The sequence below is a fragment of the Lontra canadensis genome, unplaced genomic scaffold (genome assembly GCF_010015895.1).
Source record: "Lontra canadensis isolate GAN:19392208 unplaced genomic scaffold, GSC_riverotter_1.0 scaffold14, whole genome shotgun sequence".
Classification (NCBI taxonomy): Eukaryota; Metazoa; Chordata; class Mammalia; order Carnivora; family Mustelidae; genus Lontra; species Lontra canadensis.
The window spans coordinates 5,867,352-5,890,136 of NW_022631008.1; the positions used below are offsets into that span (position 1 = coordinate 5,867,352).

General features: G+C 35.8%; 1 protein-coding gene across 1 annotated transcript in view; it reads right to left on the reverse strand.

Annotated features, from left to right (window-relative positions):
• RARS2 (arginyl-tRNA synthetase 2, mitochondrial) overlaps positions 1–22,785 on the reverse strand; it is a 58,426-nt gene that overhangs the window by 13,471 nt on the left and 22,170 nt on the right. Inside the window, exons 5-8 of the mRNA XM_032858083.1 lie at positions 17,627–17,724; positions 14,373–14,428; positions 11,958–12,041; positions 9,176–9,252 (exon numbers count right to left, since the gene is read on the reverse strand). Of these exons, the coding sequence (XP_032713974.1) occupies positions 9,176–9,252; positions 11,958–12,041; positions 14,373–14,428; positions 17,627–17,724 (315 nt within the window). The remainder of the gene's footprint in view (positions 1–9,175; positions 9,253–11,957; positions 12,042–14,372; positions 14,429–17,626; positions 17,725–22,785) is intronic.

Below are 22,785 nucleotides of genomic sequence, written 5' to 3' on the forward strand. Positions count from 1 at the left end.
GAAAGATTTTTAGAACTGTTCTCTAAATATGCAAGAATAATAAAATAGGTGATCTAGTCAGACCTTTGGATAGTTGGCTTACTTACACTCCCACTTGGGCTCCTGAGAGCTATGTGGACCACTTACTTCTGGAGTATTTTTGCATCTGTCTTGGCTGGTTTAGTTCTGCCCCCACCCAATGACAGGAATGGAGTTGGACTGCTTATTAAGGGCTCTTCCAATTCTATGATTCCGTGTTCACAATTTACTTAAAAGTATTCCAGTCTCCAAAATGCAAGCTTATAAATGATACTGAAACATCAACTTTGCACCTCAAGTAGTACTGAAATTACGCATACAGACTGTAAAGATTTTACTTCTGGGGGCGCCTGGGTGGCTCAGTTGGTTCAGGATCCAACTCTTAATTTCGGCTCAGGTGGTGGTCTCAGGGTTGTCAGATGGAGCCCTGAATCAGGCTCTGCGCTAAGTGTGGAGCCTGCTTAAGATTGTCTCTTCCCATCCCTACCCCTCTCTCTCCTCCTCTCAAAAAAAAAAACAAGATATTACTTACAGGATAAAACATGAATGATAAATTTACCCTTCTTATATTTTTTTCCAGAAAGCTATTAAAGTAGCACAAAAGTAATAAAAATTGACAAATAAATTACCAAAGAAACATGAGGCATCTAAACTATTACAGTAATATCATCAAAATATGAATGGCAGATAAAATGATTTTATTGCTGGAGAGAACAATGGGACAACTGTAATGTGGTTTATACCCACCAGATACTACCAACAAAAGAACAGGAGATTAAACATTTATGTCAAGGTCAAATGCCTTACTTTTCATTAGATGGCTTGTGTTAATTACTGGAATGGCAGAGATGAATAAATATTCCCTCCAAAAGTTAAAACTACCTCATTTTTTTTCCTCTTTAAAGCACCTTGTGCAGAAAGACTTAATATATAGCAGACCCGAGACTGCTATCCTTAAAATGTCCTGTTTGCAAGGTTAGCCCTTGGCTGGCATCTGGGAACTTGGATTTGGGAAATGTTCCCACCGAGCAGGTCACTGTGCTTAAACTATGAAAACAATACAGTTTATGCTAAACACTTGCTTTGCTTCTGGGAGTTTGGCATTTTAGAACATGCTAAGCAGAGGGTGCCTACATGATCAAACTCCAATAGAAACTTGGGGCACGGAGCATCTGATGAGCTTCCCTGGCAGACAACATTTCATGCATATTGTCGCAGTTTGTTGCAGGAGGACCTGCGTGTATCCTATGTGACTCCACTAGGAAAAGACTCTCAGATGCTTGGAACTGGTTTCCAACAGACTTTACCACATGTGCCTTTCCCTTTACTGATGTTGCTTTGCAACCTTTTGCTGTAATAAATCATAGCTGTGAGTACAACTATATGTGGAGTCCTATGAGTCCTCTTAATGAGTTACCAAACTTGGTGGTGGTCTTCGGAGACCAGACACACATATCATAGGAAATTAATTTCCATGTGCTCCCATGAAATAAGTCCAGAATAAGAACAGAAGATGATTTTGGCAAGGTGTGGAAAAACAGTCATTGTAAGATAGTGAACTGCAAACCTCTTGACTTTTGAATGACCTATCTACCTAGTGACACCTGTTCAACAGTTCAGCCTATAGGAACAAAGGCATACATAGGTCTCTATGATTTGTGGTTCAAAATCTCTCTCACACACCCACCCACCCACCACACACCCATGTTCATACACCATTTAAAAGCAAACATATATAAAATATCCTTATTTTCAGAAATGGCTTTTTTTCTTTTAAATCTAGGACTCTACACTCATAGCCAACATTTAAAAATCAAATATGCATGTGAACTACTGATAAGAGTATTTTTAGAAAAAAACTTTACCAGAGTGTCTTCCCTTTCTTAAAACTTAAAATAGAAATCATCAAAACAAAATAAACAAAACCAAACCCTTACTTATACTTGAGGAATCTTGGCATTTCAGCAATTTGCAGTTATAAACCAAACATTACTGAAAATCAACTGACACTATCAAGCAGAACAATAGAAGACCCTTAATTAGCACTTAACAATCTGCCTGTAAATGCACAATATAAAACTGTAATTATTAACATTCATCACCATTTTAGAAAGAAAATGCATTTTTCTTCACAAGATAAATTTAATACTATATATTTCTGAAATTACAGTTTTAAATTTAGTTACCACAAGCTTTTTAGGCTTAGAATGTATGCATTAAAAAAAAAAATGTATGTATTTTCAAGATAGCTTCCTTTTGAGGCTAGGTCTAGATACAAAAGGAATAAAAAGGAAATTTCAAATTTGGATCTAATAATAAGAATGTGGCTTAGGCAAAATGTTCTTGAGGATGGAAATAATTTTTTAGTTACCAGAATGCAAAAATGAGCTCTATTTCCTTTACAGAATTAACTGTTTAAGACTTTAAAGGAATAATACCCTTTTCACTATTTCTAGATGCTGGTATTCCCAAAAAGCACATGACATTTTATTTCTAATTTAACTGATTAAGATAACTATAGTCAGCTCTTGAGAAAATCTGTCTATATGTAAAGATATAAGTGCAAAAAAAAAATAGCATATAATATCCTTTAATCTCTTAAATTTGATTCCAGAATACCATTATCAACACAGACACAGTTTATTCTTTGGTACAGGGCTCTAACCCTAACCCTGATTATTTTTGTTTAAAACAAAGAATAACTGCTAAGAATGGTTAGCATTAATTAGACTCTAAACAGGTCTAAAGACACTGTTAACTGTGTATTTATCCTCTACCTTAAAATGCATTTAATTTCTATCTCATTTTTTAGAAAAAAAAAAAAAAAAAGAATTCATGATTATAACTAAAACAAGCTCTTTGTTAGTTTAATGCTGCTTCTTGATGAGAAATTTCTTATAGAACTGTGTTAAACTAAATATTAAAGAAATTCAAACAAATAATAGTTATAATTTAAAAGATCAATATATCAGTTAATAATAAAATCAAAACTTGCTAGATTTAAAAAAATAACTTGAAGCGATTATCAAGTTTCTCCTTGTATGTCATTAGTATGTCTCCTTAGTATGTCATTATCAGTATATAATTAGCATTTTACTACCTATTCATCTTCTTTCAATATTTGGAATGTCCTATTTTTATTCTTTGTTTGTATTAATATCCATGACATCTTATCCCTTTATTCAAGGGTGATAACGATTAACTTCTTGTGTTTATTAGGTAATAGTACACAGTATTACACATTTCTCATGTTGAAAAAAAAAGGTTTTTGCACATTTCAACGAGGTGTGATAATTACTGAGCTATTCACATGTACTCTGGCCTTGCTCAGTATTCCCATCCTTGTTCTAACAACACTCTGAGGACAATGGACACTGTAGTAACCCTTAGAAGGGTAAGGTTTAGGGAGAAAGGCTAGTGGCTTTGGGGAAGATGGTCAAGAGCAATGGTAGAGCAGAAATGCTGCCAGGAAAGAGGAAAGGAGAATTGCCTAGATTGACAAGGGGATGGGGAAACAGCCCCAGGGGAAGGGGAAAAAAAAAAAGCTGTTGCTGGGGTGGCAGGGGGCCCTCTGAGGGAAATGGTTTGCAGTATCCCCACACAGGGAGGCTGATCTCTAGGCCTATAGAACTGGGCCACAGCTAGGATCTCCCAGGTGAAGCTGGTCATATAAGCAGAGCTGTGTGTCTCCAGGTCATTACATAGCCTTGGATACTGGGTATATCAATGAAGACCACTGTGAACTAAAGACAAGGAAAGGCCTCCATGCCCATCCTGAGATGCACATTAGAGCCTGGGGAACTCTATGATTTGGGAGATGAGAAACACTCAACAAAGACTTAAGCTGACTCTTAAAACCAAAGTGTGGCTGGGTTCAAATTTAATTAGGCTTATAATTTAGGAGCTATTTCTTTCATGCGTTATAATGAGTAAAATACACACCAATGGTAACAGTCCCCTTGTCTGAAGAAAAGTAATGTGACCTGACCAATAAAGAACTCTTGAATTCAAGTCTATAAAAGTTTCTAACTGCATAAATAATCCCCTATGTCTAGAATTGATTTAGTCTTGAATTATTTTCTTAAGTTTGAGAAACTTTTTTTTTTGAGAATCTAAAGCTAGGAAAAATATGGTCTCTTGACGGACAGATACTATTCCACATTTAAAAAGGTGACAGCAAGTAATTATTATCACTCATGAATTTGGGGTTTTGATCTTGCCCTATTTTCTACACACTTTTTTTTTTTTTTTTTGCTACTTACATGGGGAAACTCAGGGTCAAACCTCTATGGGGAAACTCAGGGTCAAACCTCTAATATACTGCTACCTAGTAATATATTAATATATTATCCTCTGAATTTCTATTTTTTTAATTAAATGCCCATCACTGTAATTATCTCAAATCATTTTTAAAAAGGGGAAGGGTAAAATAACAAATACTTCCGGGGTCATTATGAACTTAAGAGAAAATTTATACTATTGTGTTAATATATCAGGTTACCTTTATGAATGCCAGTGATAGGATATAGTGCTAATGCATACTTACTGGCATAATATTTTTTTCTATGAGAGGCTGCTCATATTTCAGAGTCATTTTTATGGTTATCAAAATCCATTATTAATAAGCAACATGCAATAAGCCAAGTCCTAAAAACTTCTGTAGCAAAAAAAAAAAAAAAAAAAAAAAAGACTGGATTATACCTTCTTAAAACAGTGTTAGATGTTACCAAGGTCCATTCAAGTATGTTTCTCTTTTTTTTTTTTTTTTTTGAGAGAGAGAGAGAGGCAGAGGGAGAATCTTTCTTTTTTTTCCCTAAAGATTTTATTTATTTATTTGACAGGAGAGAAATCACAAGTAGGCAGAGAGGCAGGCAGAGAGAGTGGGAAGCAGGCTCCCTGCTGAGCAGAGAGCCGGATGCTGGGCTCGATCCCAGGACCCTGAGATCATGACCTGAGCCGAAAGCAGAGGCTTAACCCATTGAGCCACCCAGGTGTCCCCAGAGGGAGAATTTTAAGCAGGTGCCTGATATGGAGTTAGATCTCACAACTCTGAGATTACCATCTGAGCCAAAATCAAGAGTCAGATGCTTAACCAACTCAGCCACCCTGGTGCCCGGAGGTCCATTTAAGTAGTTTAAACCTAGGAGAAACCTAGAGAAATTACTTTGAGAAAAGTTATCATTAGAACAGGTAAAAAAGTAAATGATGACATCCAAATACTCAGGATTTGGATTTAACATATTAACTTTTTACCAAAAGAATTACTTTTTGAAAGTGGAAAGGCTTTTTGATACATGTTCCAAAGCTTTTATGGTTTTTTGACCAATACTGTGAATTCTCAAGAGTAAATATATTAGTTATTTAACTTATTAGCTAATTCAGGGAGGATAAACTATTCTAAAACTACTTTCTCCATTTCATGACAACAAATCTAAATAAAAGGTTTTATATGTTGATCAACAGAAGTCCCAAGTCCACACACAATACAGCCAGACATCATGGGGAAAAAAATGACTTTAGTACACAGAAAAACTGTAATGAAGAAAAGCAAAAAAATGGAATTCAGTAGAGAAATGATTATGGTATAATATTTTCATCATAGAAAGGAAATACTAAAATTATTCTGTAATTTCTATACACAAAAACTGAGAAACTGAACCTGGGGGATACTGATCATGGTGCCACTCAGAGGGAGGCAGGCCACAAATTGCCACTGGATGGCCACAGTCAAATTCAAAACAGATACTCCGGAAGGTTGAAACCGTGACAAGTAAACTATCAATTGTGTTCCTGGTACAGCAATTTGAGGATGGGAAAAAGGAAAATGTTATGTAAGTAATTACAACCAATGGAAATGAAGGGCCGCAAAGGCATTCTATAATGTCAGTGGAGGGCATGGCAATGCAGTGAGTACTTGGGAGCCAGACCGCCTATGCTAGAATCCTGGGTCTAGCCCTTGGGTTCTTCATCAGTACACTACATAATGAAGTCAGGTTCTGAGGAATGGTAACTACTGTATCCTACAATAGTTAGTTCTTCCCTAGAGCTACACAACAGGTTTTATATTATACAACTTAATGATTACAGCTGAAGTCCAGACTGTGATGCCACCAGCTTTGGTTTTCTTTGTTAACATTCCTTTGACTATCTGGGATCTTTTCTGGTTCCATACAAATTTTAGGATTATTTGTTCCAGTTCTGTGAAAAAAGTTGATGGTGTTTTGATAGGGATTCCACTGAATACATACATTGCTCTAGGTAGCACAGACATTTTCACAATATTTGTTCTTCCAATCCATAAACATGGAACGTTTTTCCATTTCTTTGTGTCTTCCTCAATTTCTTTCATGAGTGTTCTACGATTTTCTGAGTACAGATCCTTTGCCTCTTTGGTTAGGCTTATTCCTAGGTATCTAATGGTTTTGGGTTTAAACATAAATGGGATTGACTCCTTAATTTCTCTTTCTTCTGTCTTGTTGCTGGTATATAGAAATGCACTGATTTCTGCATACTGATTTTATATCCTGCCACTTTACTGATTTCCTGTATGAGTTCTAGCAATTTTTAAGCGGAATCTTTTGGGTTTTCCACATAAAATATCACATCATTGGCAAAGAGTGGGAGTTCAACATCTTTGCCAATTTAGATGCTTTTCTTTCTTTTGATGTCTGACCACTGAGGCTAGGACTTCCAGTACTATGTTGAACAGCCATAGTGAGAGTGGACATCCCTGCCATGTTCCTGAACTTAGGGGAAAAGCTCTCTGTTTTTCCCCGAATTCTAGAATGAAATCTAGAATTGTGGGTTTTTCATAAATGGCTTTTATGATATTGAAGTATGTACTCTCTTTCCCTACATTGTAAAGAGTTTAAATAGAAGATAAAAGGACAAAAAGATCCATAAGATCAAATTCACTCAAAATTTAACCACAAAGCATAATGTATGGGGCTGGCAATAAAATATGAGGAAAATATGGTCCTTCCTCTCAAAAAGCTTACAACTAACTACAATTTCACAAGGGAAAAACCAGGTATCCAACCAAGGTACAGGTTTTCTTTTAGGAACAGGCTAAGATAATTTATTAATATATGCCTAGAGTTCAGAAAAGAAAAAAAAAAAATCCTCATTTATGCTACATGTTTTTGTTGAAGGTAATCTGTAATGACAATTATAATTTTAAAATGAAAACTGGGTCTGCAAAAATTAGTACAAAGATAAAATAACCTGGTGGCTGCCACTTTAGGCTCTGCATTTTTTTTCTGTCCTGCAAAGGAAGGAGGAAGAGAGCCAGTTAGCACCTAATGGATTTCTCTCTTTTATTACAAACAGCAAGGTGGGTATATTAGACTTGTTCTCTTTTGTTTATACATGTTGCTTCCCTATGAAGCTTCTAGGCAAAAGAAGATTGAATGAAAGCAGTGCCACTGTTCCTCGAGGTTTCAGTTATTCACAGAAGTGCCTCTGCCCTTGTTCCTTCCTTATGTGCAGCATCAATTAACAACCTCTATATAGAGGTGCAATCTCTCGCTTTTTATGAGTCTCAAAACCCTGAAGATCTGTAGTACACTGAATAGAAAGAAACATACATTTAAGTTTCTATGGAGTTGAAACAGACTTTACTAAAATATTTAAAATATTATGAGCAACAATGACTTACTATTTTCAGGATTAAATAAAACCTCTGAGGTAGCGTGGGAGAAAGAGGAAAATAGGAACTCTCAAATTTTAGAGTACTCAAATGTACTCTAAATTCTTAAGAATGTTCTCCTAATGACATAAGATCTCTGAGCAAGTATTTGTATTTTCTGTGGCATCGGTGTCTCTGTTGGCCCAGAGCTGAAGAAAGGTTCATTAACCTTGTGGTAAAAAAAATACTTGCCATTTCTAAGTTTTGAAAAATAATACAATAAAAATTCCAGGCACAAAGGTGGCATGCTTTACTTATGAACATCCATAAAGAATTATTAATTTTAAAACTCTTGCTTATCAATAAAACTCAATGGAAAACAGAAAAAAAATCTTTTTGATTACTTTTCTAAATCAAAATGTAGACATTTATAGTGCAGTGCAGGCCCGGACTCAGTAGGAAATTATAAACCCTTAAAGGTCTTTAAGCATTACAATGTGATTTTTGTTAAATTTAACTACAAAGCCACAGGAGAAAAATCACTTATCAAAAAGGAAAATGATGGGGGCGGCTGGGTGGCTCAGTGGGTTTTAAGCCTCTGCTTTCGGCTCAGTCATGATCTCAGGGTCTTGGGATCGATCCTGGAATCAGGCTTGGCAAGGAGCCTGCTTACCCCCACCCCTCTCTGCCTGCCTCTCTGCCTACTTGTGATGTCTGTCAAATAAATAAATAAAATCTTCAAAAAAAAAAAAAAAAAGGAAAATGATGAAGCATTCTTGGTAGCACTGGCTAGAGAAGCAAAGCATTATTTTGCTAAGTGCTCTTCCTCACACACAGGAATGAGAACTTTAGTCGATTCCCCGTACGGCACCAACACAGCTAATGTACTGGTGTTTCTTTTTGTGAGGGCCAGAAGCAGCAGAGATAACAACTAGGACGATGAAAAGGAAACACATCCCTGGAGATTAATTGGACAGAAAGACCTTTAGGAATGAACTTCAGGAAAAACTGAGGACAAGAATCAAAGTACCCAAGGACTAAATGAGGCAGAAAAGGAAGGAGTTCACACTGGGCAAAAGCCAGGAGGAGCTTTTGAAAAAAAGCACACACAAATTCAGAGAAACATGGGTACCCTCCCAACCACAGCTGACCAAGAGGAAAAAGTATATACTCATGTTTTTCAATTCTAAATGAATTATAGTTATTGCCATGAAGGCAGCTTCAGTTACATAGCAACTGATGAAAAAATTAAAGAAATGTGTGTTGAAGCTATTGTCTTATGTGTTTATTCTAAGACAACTCTATATCTAGAGAAATACTGTCCCAAATCAACTAAAACAGAAATAAAAGACAAACACTTGGATATGAAAAGGAAAAGAACTCCCTAGTAAACTAAAAACATTTTCAATTGTTTCAGTTCCCTGTTTTAAGGAAGGTTTTTTAAAACCTCTGGGATTAAAAATTAATCTGCAGAGTACTCTGAAAATAGTAAGTTAAGACATTTTCCACTCTTCTTTCTTGCCAACTTACTTCAAAGAGATGCTGTAAAGGATTGGACTGAAGTTTTTCTTCATAGCCAAACAGCTGGAAGCCAGTTCCCAGAAGACCTACCACAATAATCCATAAATGAAAACATTATAAAATGGCACAGTAGAGAACAGACATGGCAGGGAACAGGTTCAGTTGTATCAAAAGATCAAGCTCTCATAATTATATGTCCTGAGAGTGCTGCAAACATACGTTATTATCTTCAGCTACCCCATAAACTCATGTAAGTTCAATTAAATGTACCAAACCACAAATTCACTATATTGAATAGATCACTGCAATTAACTTCACAGACAACAACAGATTATGAACTCATAAAAGGTACGGTCTAGGACTAACTTGTCTTTGTACTAACAGTGCCTAACACTTCCCTAGCAGACATAATAAAACAGCTCTCCTAGGGAAGGACATCATGATGCTAGAAACTGGATGTTTAAAATTTCTGAAAACAAGTTAACGGGAAGTGATTTCAGAACTTTCTTACTAAACTTGTAGGTGTTAAAATAAAACAAAGGTAGAAATTGGCTTGGTGTTCTAATATTAGTTCTTAAACCAATGACTGAAGGAAAATAATAAAAGATATAAAAGATAAAACTCAAAACATACCTGATTACCTCTCCCATTCAAGGTAGCCAATCAACAAAATTCTTTTTTTATCTGGCCATGTATTTGTCTCTTATTTGTCAATGGTTTTTTGGTCTCTGATGATAAGTTCCAGCATTCAGGGTTAGTGTTAATTTGAATCTTAGTTTTTTTAAAAATAATAATTGAGGTAACAGACAATGAGTACTTATATTCTTAAGATATTCTTGCTAAAAGATGACCATGATTTCAGTTTGAAAGGATATATGCAGCCTGGGGTCAAGAGCAACAAAAGGTTGTTTAATTATTTTAAAAACCAATCTGTTTCTACAACTCTATCAGTTACTAAGCTTAAGATCTAAAGAAGCTATTGTCGGGGGCCTTGCTGATGATTATTTTTCTATAGAGGCTCAGCAGAAAGCGGGATGCTACTGAACATGAAGATACAAAATATTTTGGAGCTTTAGACAGAATAGAAGGATGAAAGAAAAATGTACCGCCCTATTCACTTTAAGCAGAAACAAATGTGATTATGATTCAGGGTCGGGAGCAGAATGTGGAAAGATGCCCAGAGTGTCTAAAAAATGGAAATAGGAAAAGCAAAGGCCAATCTCCATTTAACATTCAACCTAATATATTTTCAAAAACTAATTTTGTGCTTAGAAACTATCTGCCAACTTTCAATAGGAGATAGCTGAAACAGCCCAAATTTAAAACTCTTCAACAATGATGGTTGTAATGGAAATGGTGACAGATCATTAACCATAGCAGTCCTTTAGAGAAACACTGCAATAATAAAATCCTGAAGCTAAAATTAAAGAATACCATAATCACCATATTTACTAATGCCTGCGAAATGCATAAATCGGTTAAACTAATGTAAAGTGGATACCATCTATTAAATCTGACTGTTGAGCCTCGAGCCTAAACCTCTGACTACCAGTTGTTGTGAACTGCAGGTGGGTCTTTAAAATGCAGGGCATGTTTTCTGATTCCCCCACAATGAATACTAATGGCACTGATAACTGGTTTAAGTTCTACCCTTTTTAGAGTCTAAAAGAGATTTTTATTAACTGAAATGAAAGAGAAGATCATGATAAATCTGTCTTTTGGAAACTGATTTCATTTCACTAGATACGATAGAACATAACAGTATCAGTGAACTTTAGAACTGGCAGTGCACGCGGCACTTTATAGAAGCTTTAAAATATTATCTAGTCTTTCTTTTGGATTAGTACTATAAAATACTTCCCACTACAGATTCATTCATCACTCTTAGTTCTTCTTATATGCCATGCACTATGGACACAAAAATAATGAAGACACAGTCCATGCCTTCAAGGAATATATCAGCTAGCAGGGGAGAGAAGCACACAAATTAAGAACAGACTACATACAAGCATATCTGAGTACAGCTGGCTACTAGGAACGTCGTGATGTGAGATGGAGGCAAGGGTCTATCTGTGTGACACAAGGGCTGGATCTTAAAACACACACAGTAGTTGCCAAAGGTTTTGAAAAGCTCGCATTTCACATGCTACTACCAGTACTTTACTACCTTAGCAACTTCATTTTATCTTGCCCTTCCTTGATTACTGGTGTTATTATGAGCAAGGAATGGTTCTGAGTAAACTCACGACATTATAGACAATTTACGGCATTCAGCTGTTTGGGTCTTACTCCTTTCTGACCCCCTGCCACTGTACAATTTAAGAAGGAGCCAAAGTATTCCACTTTCTTTTTCCTCTATGCCACTGGCTCAGCGTCTAACAGATAACCCTCCATGTATGATGGCCCAGGGAGGCTGGACTTCACTTGTTCTAAAAATGGCAGGGCTGTAGTTGAGAAGGGTATATATAGCTAGACTTACTGCTTTCCTGGTACATTCACTTCTGCATTTGACAAATGTAAGCTACTTTTCTTTAATAAAACCACAAAAGCCTGTATTTTTTAGGTATTTCTCTGAATGTGTGAAGTGTCCTCTCTCAAACTTATCTGTGTAGTGAGAATTACTCTAACAAATAGAAAACAAGCTTTATGCAAAAGAGCCATAAAAAAAAAAAAAAGGTAGGAGGCACTACTTTATCCACTGGATTCTGCCTATATTCTGTCAGGATCAAGTAACATTAAAAGAAATTAAACTTAACAGTGAAATGAAAGATCAAATCTCAGACTTACTTACCAAACTGCATGCCCCAATCTCCAAGGTAATTTATTCTGGTTACTTGATGTCCTAATGCTTCTTCGAGATTTGCTATAAAATTTCCTAGTAATCAACAAAATAGTTTCTCATTCTTGCTATCCATTTTGGCATAAGAACCATGTGCTTCTCTATTATCAAAGTGTAACACTGAAAATTTTTTTTGACAAAATTTACCAACTCGATTTTTTTTACTAAAATATTCATTATGGCATTTTCATCTTCATTAGGAAAGGGAGTAGAGAATTATTTTGGGGGCAGTTAGTTATTCCAAAGAATCTCACAATTTTCACAAGAACAGTATTTTCAGCAACATCCATGGGAGTTGGGAATACAAGTTAGAATAACAATTTCAAAGACAGAAAAGAACAGAATCTCAGTAATTAACAAGAAATAATTTGGCTAAGCCTTAAAGAGCCTGAGCCATACTGTGTCTTTTCTTGATAGCTCAACTCTTCCTTCTTTGAATCACTTAAGTCTATCTCCTCATGCCTGCTCCCTAAGAGTACCAGGGAGTTCAAGAACTTCATCTTCTTATACTGCTGACACTGGTTTGACATTCAGCATCCACTCCACTCTCCTAGTGTGCCCTCCCCTGCTGCAGAGGCTGGAAACCTAAAAATTCCATTTCTCAGAAGCTCCTGCAGTTAGGGTTTCAGGAGTCATTTACGTTTGGGCATTCAGATACACTGTGCATGAGACTTAGAAGGCAGAAATGAAGTGAAAGGGGGAGCTACTTCTATTTTTTCCTGATAAGCATAGCTGTGGAGTGTGGAGGCTTTTTTTTTTTTTTTTTTTTTTGGTGGCATCACTAGTAGAGAGCACAGTATCCTGTCATATGACTTCCACGGGAACTGAAAGGATACGGGGCTGCCTTTTTTGCTAATATGAATTCTGACAGGTCTAATGGCAGCTTCCTGTGACTGGGGTAGCATGGTTGCCACAGGAAGGGACTGCAGAAAAGGCAGAAGCTCTCTTCATGACCAAGCTCTATGGTACGATTTTGGGAGTCATTTAGGTTACTTAATCCAAAACTTCTTCAGCACTTCCAACAACTTTGCAAACTATTCAGTATCCTGTAATAAATCCTTGCCTGCTTTTCCAACAGTGGATTTAGTTTTCTGCAAATAATCCTTCACCAATATGCATATCTGACTTAAATTACAACAGCTACTTTTCTAGCTTCCCTACTTTTAGACTTTCGCAGTCTACATAAGTAGTTCCAACAGCAACCTTCTTCAGCTGCTACTCAAACTATATTCCTATTTTTAATTAATTTTTAAATTAGCAACTTATTATCCTACAAATGACACAAACCTAGGCTTTTGGAATGATTTTGGAAAATTTACTTTTGGCATATGAGTTTCCATAGACCACAGTACACAGGTTTAACAAATAGGACTGTTGTGAAATTAACTGAACTAATACATGAAAACTTCAGACATGGTAAATGAATTCCCAGTATTATCTCTTCCTGGTCCAAAATTTTCCTTAACAACTTTCAAACAACTTTACTATGCTCTGTCCATCATTTATTTTTGGCCTGAGTAGGTAGCTTTTCATATATAGTATATTTTTTATATTCTTTTTAAAATCAAGTCCTGTCATTTTCTCTCTTAAAATGCCCCACAAGATCTTTCCAACAATGACAGGTGACTCCAGTTCATTAATGATCCTTGCCACAAAGTAAGGGCTGCTTCAACTCTTAAAAGTATTCAAATGACAGGTTAAATGACTCTCCCTCAAGCATGTAATAGATTTGCATACCAGAAGTTACACTGGATGAGAAACTTCAAAGTCTCTTTCAATTCTAACTGCAGTTTCAAATTGGGCTACTGCATCACATCATGTTTTAAATAAATGAAAATCTTAGCATATACATCTACACTGAAGCATTACAACTATGAAGTACAATAGCAATCTTTCTTAGAAGAGTCTTATTTCAATTTCCACTCTTGAATGCTCCAGTTAGTACTCAAATGATTGAGACTGAGCTGCTTTTTTAATTGAGATATAATTAATATATAACACCGTTTCTTTTTTTAAAACAAAGTATATGAACCAAAAACCTGGGGGGATTATTATCATCCCCATGTAACTATCTTCATTTTGCATCTTTCAGATCTTCTTTATATGCATACATATTTTTAAAAAGTTAAAATTATTAACAAACCTAACAGTTAAAATCAGTTTAAGTTAACCTTTTGGTTTTGAAACGATTTTTTTTTTTACTTCTAAACCAATTTTTCCCATTTTATGTAATATTTAATTAGCATCAAGCTCATATAAATTTGAACTTTGTTTTTTGTCTTATTGTTATTTAAGCATTAAACCATTAGAATGCATTATAAAATACTGCCCCAAAGTCGTGTTTCGTATGAAACTAATGACACTTACCTATGATGGTAGAACGCAAATGTCCAACATGAAATTTTTTGGCAACGTTGGGTGAACTGCAAGTAATTCCAAAAGTTATATTTCTGTTCTAAGAACAAGAGTTCTAAAATCAACTAGGTCATGCCTCCACAGTTTAACACAATTGGGGATTAAGGCCTTTGGTAATTTAGGGCAAAGATAAGTGAAAAATTAGAAATTTAGAGCAATGATAAATTAGAACTCAGAAAGAATCATCCTTAGTGAAATTGATCCTGTCACTCATGAGGTAGTACCATACACAGAGAATGGCACACTTAGGAAGCAGATACATTTAAGGATTGATAAAAAGGATGAAGAAATTAAGAGATATTTTTCTGACACAAAAACAATGCAGATTATTAGGAATTAAACTTTGTGTACTAGATGTAAACCCTTTATCCTCTAAAAAATTATTGACCCCAAAGAAATTTTGTTTACATTGGGTATTATCTATCAAAAATTGTAATCGATAATTTGACAACAGCAAATGTTTCTAGAGCACTCACTACCTGACAGGCACAGTTTCATGCAATTTACATACATTAACCCATTTAATACTCATAAGAGTTGTGAGCTAAGGTGCCCTCATCTCTTACTTTACAGATAAGGGGACTAAAGCAACATGGAAAAAGGATAATGAAGCAAATATGGCAATATCTTGACGACTTTTGAATCTGGGTGAAAAGGATATGGGACTTAATTATACTGTTATGTTCTGCATATGTCCGAAAATTTAACACAGGTTTCTCAATATTAGAAAATAATGTTAACTTGAACACAGCTAGATAAAAGTAGTAAAATGAGAACTTAATTTGATCTATTTCTAAAGACTTATATAAAGGATATTATAATTTAAATACTTGATGCTATATTAATATGTGCACAATTGTGAAATTATGACACTACAAGAATGCTCATTTAATCATTATTAAGGAAGAAAGCAAATGTCCTTCTATAGGTTAAAAAACAAGGAATCTTCCACTTCCCACCAAGACAGAATAATAAGGATGGGATTTACCCTTCTGCCTTAAACAACCATAAAACCAGAAAAATTTATGAAACACTAGTTTTATAAACTGGATGGTGAAGGACTGTGATCCCTGAAAGAATGAGAACAAACAAGTTTACCCCTAGCAAATTAAATAGCAAATCTGTGAGCTGAAGCAGAGAAATCTATAGCGTGGAATGTATTAGAAAAGAAGAAAGGTTTCAAACCAGTAAGTAACCTAAGGTTCTCCTTTAAGAAACTAGAAAAGGAGGACCAAAGTAAGCAGAATAAAGTAGATTTTATTTTTTAATTTAAATTATTCATGGTAACAGATGTTTTTATTTAAATTCAATCAGCCAACATATAGTACATCATTAGTCTCAGATGTAGGGTTCAACAATTTATCAGCTGTGTGTAACACTCAGTGCTCATTATTTCACATACCCTCTTTAATGCTCATCACCCAATTACCCCATCCTCTCCATCTACCTCCCCTCCATCAACCCTCAGTTTGTTCCCTAGTTAAGAGTCCCTTACGGTTTTTCTCTCTCTGATAACTTCCTGTTCAGTTTTCCCCTCTCTTCCCCTATGATCCTCTGTGCTGTTTCCTACAAAGTTGTTTTTAAAAAAATGACAATAAAATACTATGAAATAAAAATAATAAGGCAGCTGAGAGACACTGAGGAGAGAGAGAGATGCCTGGCCAGCCCTCAGGTAAGCTGCCAGACAAGTAAATGAGTCACCTGGATTTCTAGCCCCAGTACAGTCTCTACATGACCAGAACTACAAATGACAACATGCAAGTCAAAGAACCACTGCGTTAAGCCATCCATGATTTCAAGATCTACAGGGTCATGAACATTAAAATGGTTGTCTCAAGACACTAGTCATGAGTTGATACACTTTTCCTTAAAGAATCAGACAGTAAATATTTTAGGCTTGTGGGCCACCTGATCTCTCTCAACTGTTCCATTCAATTCTACTCAACTGCCACTGTAGTATGAGAAAGCAGCCACTGTAGTCAACATGTAAATGAAAGTGCAAGCCTAGTTCCAATAAAACTTTATTTACAAAAACATATGGCAGGTTGGATTTTGCCCATGGGCTGAAATTTGCCAATTCCTGTATTAAATGTTAGAGTAGCTTGTTATACAACTTTCTTTGAGGGAAAAGAGCAGGCAACTTTCTTTGAGGGATGGCCTTCATGCAATTCCTCTCTGGTGTGAAGATGACCTCATGAAGTCCCTCTCCTCTCTGTGATACAACTAATGTTTAAACTCAACTTAAAATATGATTGGGGTGTAATGGTAGTATAAGATTTATCCATAATATCTGTTTACTCCATAGGAGAATGAGTTTACTCCCATCAGTCCTTACCATAAACAAGTTTACTGAATCTCAGAGAGTCTGTCTTTTTTGAGAGTGGCAGAGACAGTACAAGTGAGGAATATATAAAACCTTCTCTTGCCTCTGGTTATCTGGGTGCTGACCATAACTAAGTCTGTTACACAATAAGTCATAATAAAGAATTAGGAAATCTGAAATAATTCCCTCATCATTTTTTTTAATTCTCCATGGGAATATATAGTTAAGAAAATAAAAGGGTACAGCATGTTCTAATTTTCCAAGTGGGAAAACAGTTCATCAAGACTTGTTCACTTTTAGGAAGGCAAATAAAATTACAATACAGTATCTCTGATCTTTTCCATGAGCTGTCAACTGGTTAGCTATACTCTGAAAGTACTCCCTTTCTGTTTTGGTTGCCTAAAAACAGCTCAAAAATTAGACAGATATGCTGACAGTGCAACATGAAGTAATGAGGATTATTTACAGGCATATTAAAACTTAAAACTAGTTTTCTGTAATTTAAAAAATATACATTACAAATACTACAAAGGCTTTGTTCTCTGGTAATCACATTACTTTAAAATTCTTAATATGGTAGTAACCATTACCTCGGCTTTAAGAGTCTACAAAGATGGAATAAGTACTTCTTCTAAAAAAAAAAGTTAACTATTAAATACTTAATTAAAAAAAAACCATAATCACCAGACTTTTTTTTATTAGAGTCTAAAATTTTTATTCATGGTACAGTGATCAGTTCACTGTAGTATTAAGAAAATAATATAATCTCACTGGTTTTCTGTTTTTCCATGTGTTATGTCCTGAGGCCCCAGATGATAATGGTAAAACACTTACCTGCCCAGCTACCTTGACTAACCAACACATAAAATGAGTAGGCACTCACCTGAATTCAACCACGATCTTCTTCTGGGGAAGACCAGAGAAAAGCTCGCTTTTGAATCCATATTTTGAGCCATCATTGATTACTTGTTGTAGTACTGTCTGAAAAGTAAAACACATGGAATTTACAGAATTTACATGGAATTTACAGAAAAAAAATTGCGATTTTCTTAATTACTTCATTTACTCATTCTAATTTACAGAACTCAGAATTTCACAGCATTGTCAGCACCATGTTCAAATGCTAGTCAAAACAGTAATAACCAGAACTAACATCTATGGGGGCTCTGTCCCCTTTTTATACATCACCTATATTCATTCTTACAGGAACCAATGATAGAGATATTATACAGATAAAGAAACTAAAGTTTAGGGAGGTTAAATAACTGTTGAAAGTCCCACAGCAAATAGTAACACCAAAACCAGAAGGAGCATCTAATACTTATTGAATGCGTACTATATGCTGGGCACTGTTCTGAGCATTTCCTATGTATTAACTCACTTATTCCTCACAACAACCCTAGGAGATAAGTATTTATTTTTTATGAATGAGGAAAGAGAAGCACAGAGAAGTTAACTTTCTCACCATCATACTCTATTAGGCTACACGGCAAAACCTTTTTCACGCCATAGCTAATGTGTTAACTACTGCATGCCACTGCTACTTTTGTATTACTAAGGATCACAAGAAATGGTAGAAAACAAATACAAAATTTTAATTCAAATGCCTACTGGCTACATAAACAAAAAACAAGGAAAACTAACAGAAACAACCAAAACATATTCCAGGTTCATTTCTAGAAATGTACATAGGTTATATGGTTCACAAAATTCATACTTTGTTTTTTGCTAATGGTGTGATGTGTTTATTTATAAATGTATTTATTTTTTAGTTTAGGGGTTTGAATTTACTGTAATGGGCTATTTACTCTTACATTGGTTTTACTTCACAAACTGGATTCTGAGTCCTAAATACATAGTTTACGATGTGAAGAATTTTACTATCTTAAGAGTTTATTAAGATGCTCACTTAATGGAAAAGACAGACAAAGCAGCAGGAGGTAGCAAAGCAATACTTTTAAGAAGCATACAAAATGCTCGGTTAAAGTACAGATGCTTTTATGTTATCTTTAAGCCTCACAATCTTAAAAATGGACATTTCCCATTTAATAGATGTAAAAACCAAGGTTCAGAAACAGTATGTAGTTGTACAAGGACAGAAGAAATAATATTCCTTTCACTCACACTATATAGTAAGACACAGAGAGAAAGGATTAACATATAGAGACATTAAAGAGAACAGTGCCTGTTATACCTCAGGGGCCCATTAAATGTTAATTATTTACTCCAAGACAATAGCTGACAAGGCTGCAAGTAGGGAGGTAAATATTAGTGAGGAGGAATTCAGAGTCAGATTATTCTAAAGTTAACATTCTACCCATCCATGTCACTTTCCACCCCTTTATATGTAATGGATGGTAGACTCCACAAAAGGCAATCATGGGAAGTTAAGCTCTCCCTGAAAAAAATGACCCTTAGTTCATTGATATTTCTCTAGCACAAACAAAAAAAGCAACTTTAATGAAGGACTATCTTACATGCCCCACTTCTAAACCTTCCATTGACAATCTGATCCCTCTGCTACCTAGAGCTTCCTTTTCTACTATTCACTCTAAGGGCTCTCAAAATTAGAATTAGAAATGCCACACCTGGGGCCCCTGGGTGGTTCAGTCAGTTAAGTGTCTGCCTTCAGGCCAGGTCACGATCTCAGGGATTTGGGATGGAGCCCCAAATCGGGCTCGTGCTAGGTGGGGAGCCTGCTTCTCCCTCTCCTCTCCGTTTGCCCCTCCTCCCTCATTGTGCTTTTTCTCTCTCTTAAATGAATAAATAAAATCTTAAAAAAAAAAAAAGAATGCCACACCTAACTGAATGCTTAAATTGTTTAATGCAGTACTACTTTTATGAGTACTTTTTTTGTAAAATAAAAAAAAATATTAAACGAATAAGGCAAAAGTCTAGAGTCCCTTTTGATCATCCACCCTAACCCGCCCTCCCCAGGGCGACTACTTTTCTAACATCAGCTTAGCTGATGACTACTCCTCTCCTTGCAACCACTGACCCTCCTTGGTTTTAAGGGTATTAAGCTCTACTGACTTCTACTTCTTAGTTTCCTTTGCAGGCTCCTTTTCCACTGCCTGCGGCCCTACTCCCTACGCTGTGCTTCCTTCTTGCTTCTAGCTCCTTACTTCATACGTCCCCTAGGTATAAAGTCCTAAGACTTCAACTACTACTTACCTAATAAAATCTTTCCTGTGCCACAGACTGGTATGTCCAACTCCAAGATCTGAAGTGCCTGAGATGTGCAATGGAATATACTCCTCTTTCTTCTGCATTCTCCATCTACATGAACTTTACCACCTCACCCAGCTAACCAAGTCAAAGACCCGAGAGTACCTAAGATTTACCCTTTTCCCTCAACCTTCACAATCAACCACCTATTAATCACCAAATCCTGCACCTGCCACTGCCTATCGTTATAGTTATCCCCTCTGTCCTGTTTAGACCCTCATCATCCATCAGCTATACCACTACAAAAACTACAACAAAACAATAATACATAACTATCTCCTTATATAACATGTAAATTTAATTAGATCTATGTTCTACTTAAACCCTTCAATAATTCCAAGACATCTAAAAGATTTTATCAATTTCTGGTTTTTTACTTTACATGCATTTCGCCTTTGTTTCATAATTTTAAGAAAACTGGTTTGTTAAATGGCACATTATAACATCCATAAAAACCATAAGGTAGAAGTGTTAGGGTCTTATTTTTTGGTAATAAATATATAATATTAAAATGAGGTGAATTTTATTAGTGTAATACTAAAAAATTATCAAGCATACCACCTGTGGTACACATAACACACCATGGAAAATGATGACAGAGGAAAAAGCTGAAATTCTAACGCAGGGCATATAAGGCCCTTCACACTATATAATTTCATACCCTCCCCCATGCCATCCTATGTGTGAACCATACTCTATCACCACTGATTTCCAGACAATGCCATGTTCTTGACCTTCTGTACTCTGGCCCAGGCTATCTTCTCTGCCTGAATGCCTGCATTTATATCTCCCAGATATAGCTGTCTTTTTTTTTTTTTTAAAGATTTAAAAAAATTTTTTTTGTTTTTAAGTAATGTCTATACCCGGGTGTCTGGGTGGCTCAGTCAGTTGAGTGTCTGCCTTCGGCTCAGGTCATGATCCCGGGGTCCTGGGATCGCACCGCACGTCACTGCCGGCTCAGTGGGAGTCTGTTTCTCCCTCTCCCTCTCCTACTGTTTTTCTCTCTCTCTGTATCAAATAAATAAAATCTTTATTTTAAAAAAAAAAAAAAGACTGTCTACACCAAACATGAGGCTTGAATCCACAACCGTGATTTTAAGAGTGGCATCCACTTTTGCCCAGTTGAAGATTACCTTTTCACTCCTCAAGTTAGACTTATGTGTACCTTTCTTTACATTGGAGTGCAGCTTACACATGCCTCCACTGTATCATGCATCACATTATCATATCCACTACACATTACACTGATATTTTTTATGCTTTTTAGATCATAAGCTCCTTGAGGGCAGAACACATGCCACTTTAACTTTAGATTTCAGTAATATAGTCCGTGGCAAATAATAAACAGAAAGTTTATTAAATTAGTGGCAAAGTTTTAAACTATAGAATGACAGTGAGCTAGTAAAGTTCCTTGATATTCTGAGAGATGAATAAGCTAGAGGTCCATCTACTTATTGTTAAGTACATTAAAATGTAAGATGCTCTTATAAGAACTTCTACAGAAGCTACTACTACCTGTTTGTTTTTTGGTCAATACTTGAAAAGAGTTTAATCATTCATTCCTTCCATGTGCGCAGCCACTTGGCACAACATGAATGTGTCTATTGCCTTCTGGCTTAATCTCAGCAAAATAATGAGCAGAATCAGAGCCATTTAAATTAGTATCTCTTTTTCTTTTTTTTCCTTAAGTTTTTTTAATAAAGCATGCAAAGTTGAATTTGGCAAATGAAAAAATACAGGTATACATGTAAAATAAAAATGATGTTATCCATTGTGTACTTTTAAGGCACAACTAAAAAAAGAGGATTTTGTTTGCCTTCTTCCTTTTTAGTTAAACTCATATTTTCTTTTTTTCTCCCCTTAAATGAATTAACTATTATTTTAAATTACTCTTTTTTTTTTGACAGAGATCACAAGTAGGCAGAGAGGCAGGCAGAGAGAGAGAGAGGAAGAAGCAGGCTCCCCGCAGAGCAGAGCCCGATGCGGGGCTCGATCCCAGGACCCTGGGATCATGACCTGAGCCGAAGGAAGAGGCTTTAACCCATTGAGCCACCCAGGTGCCCCTTAAATTACTTTTGAAAGTCATCTGTAAGCTACTGACAGGCAGAAGCTTGACACCAAACTGACAGCTCTTCACGATGTATGAATTGGTCATACCACCTTATGGTTTTGAAAAATTCATTATCTAGTTCCAATGATTTGGCAGTTCCTACTGTCTTTAATTTCACATTCTAGTCTCCTATATTTGAGGATGATTTACACGAAGACATTATACGGCCGCAGTTAGTGATCCAAACTTAAGCTAACATTTAATCATTTCCTGGGGCTGCCAGTGTTAATTCAATTGCAATGCGTAAACAGACATGTTTTATGCAAGGCTAAGTTTGTACATGTGTAAGCAATGACAAATTCATAATTCCCTGCTTGAAAAGTAAGTTTTGGACACAGGTCACTGGCTACATGTCAATCTTGATGACTTTAATATGTATAAATATGTATTAATAACAGTCCCAAAGGGTTGAATTTTTTTCCTGATATGATCTGAAAAATTCATTATACATGCAAATGACCATTCTTTAAAACCTGAAAATAATGGAGCCAGATGTAGAAGAATTTAAGTTTTGAGCAAACAAGACTTAGCATTAAAAAACTGTAACTTTTAACCAGGCACATTCAATATTCCTTTTTCTGACTATGGGTGTTCACTAGTTTAGGATGTATGAGCAGGGCTACTGTGAGCAATCTGCTTGTTCCTTTAATAAAAATCACACTAAGATCCAGGCATTCAAGGCTACAGTGAGGGAGGATTTCCAG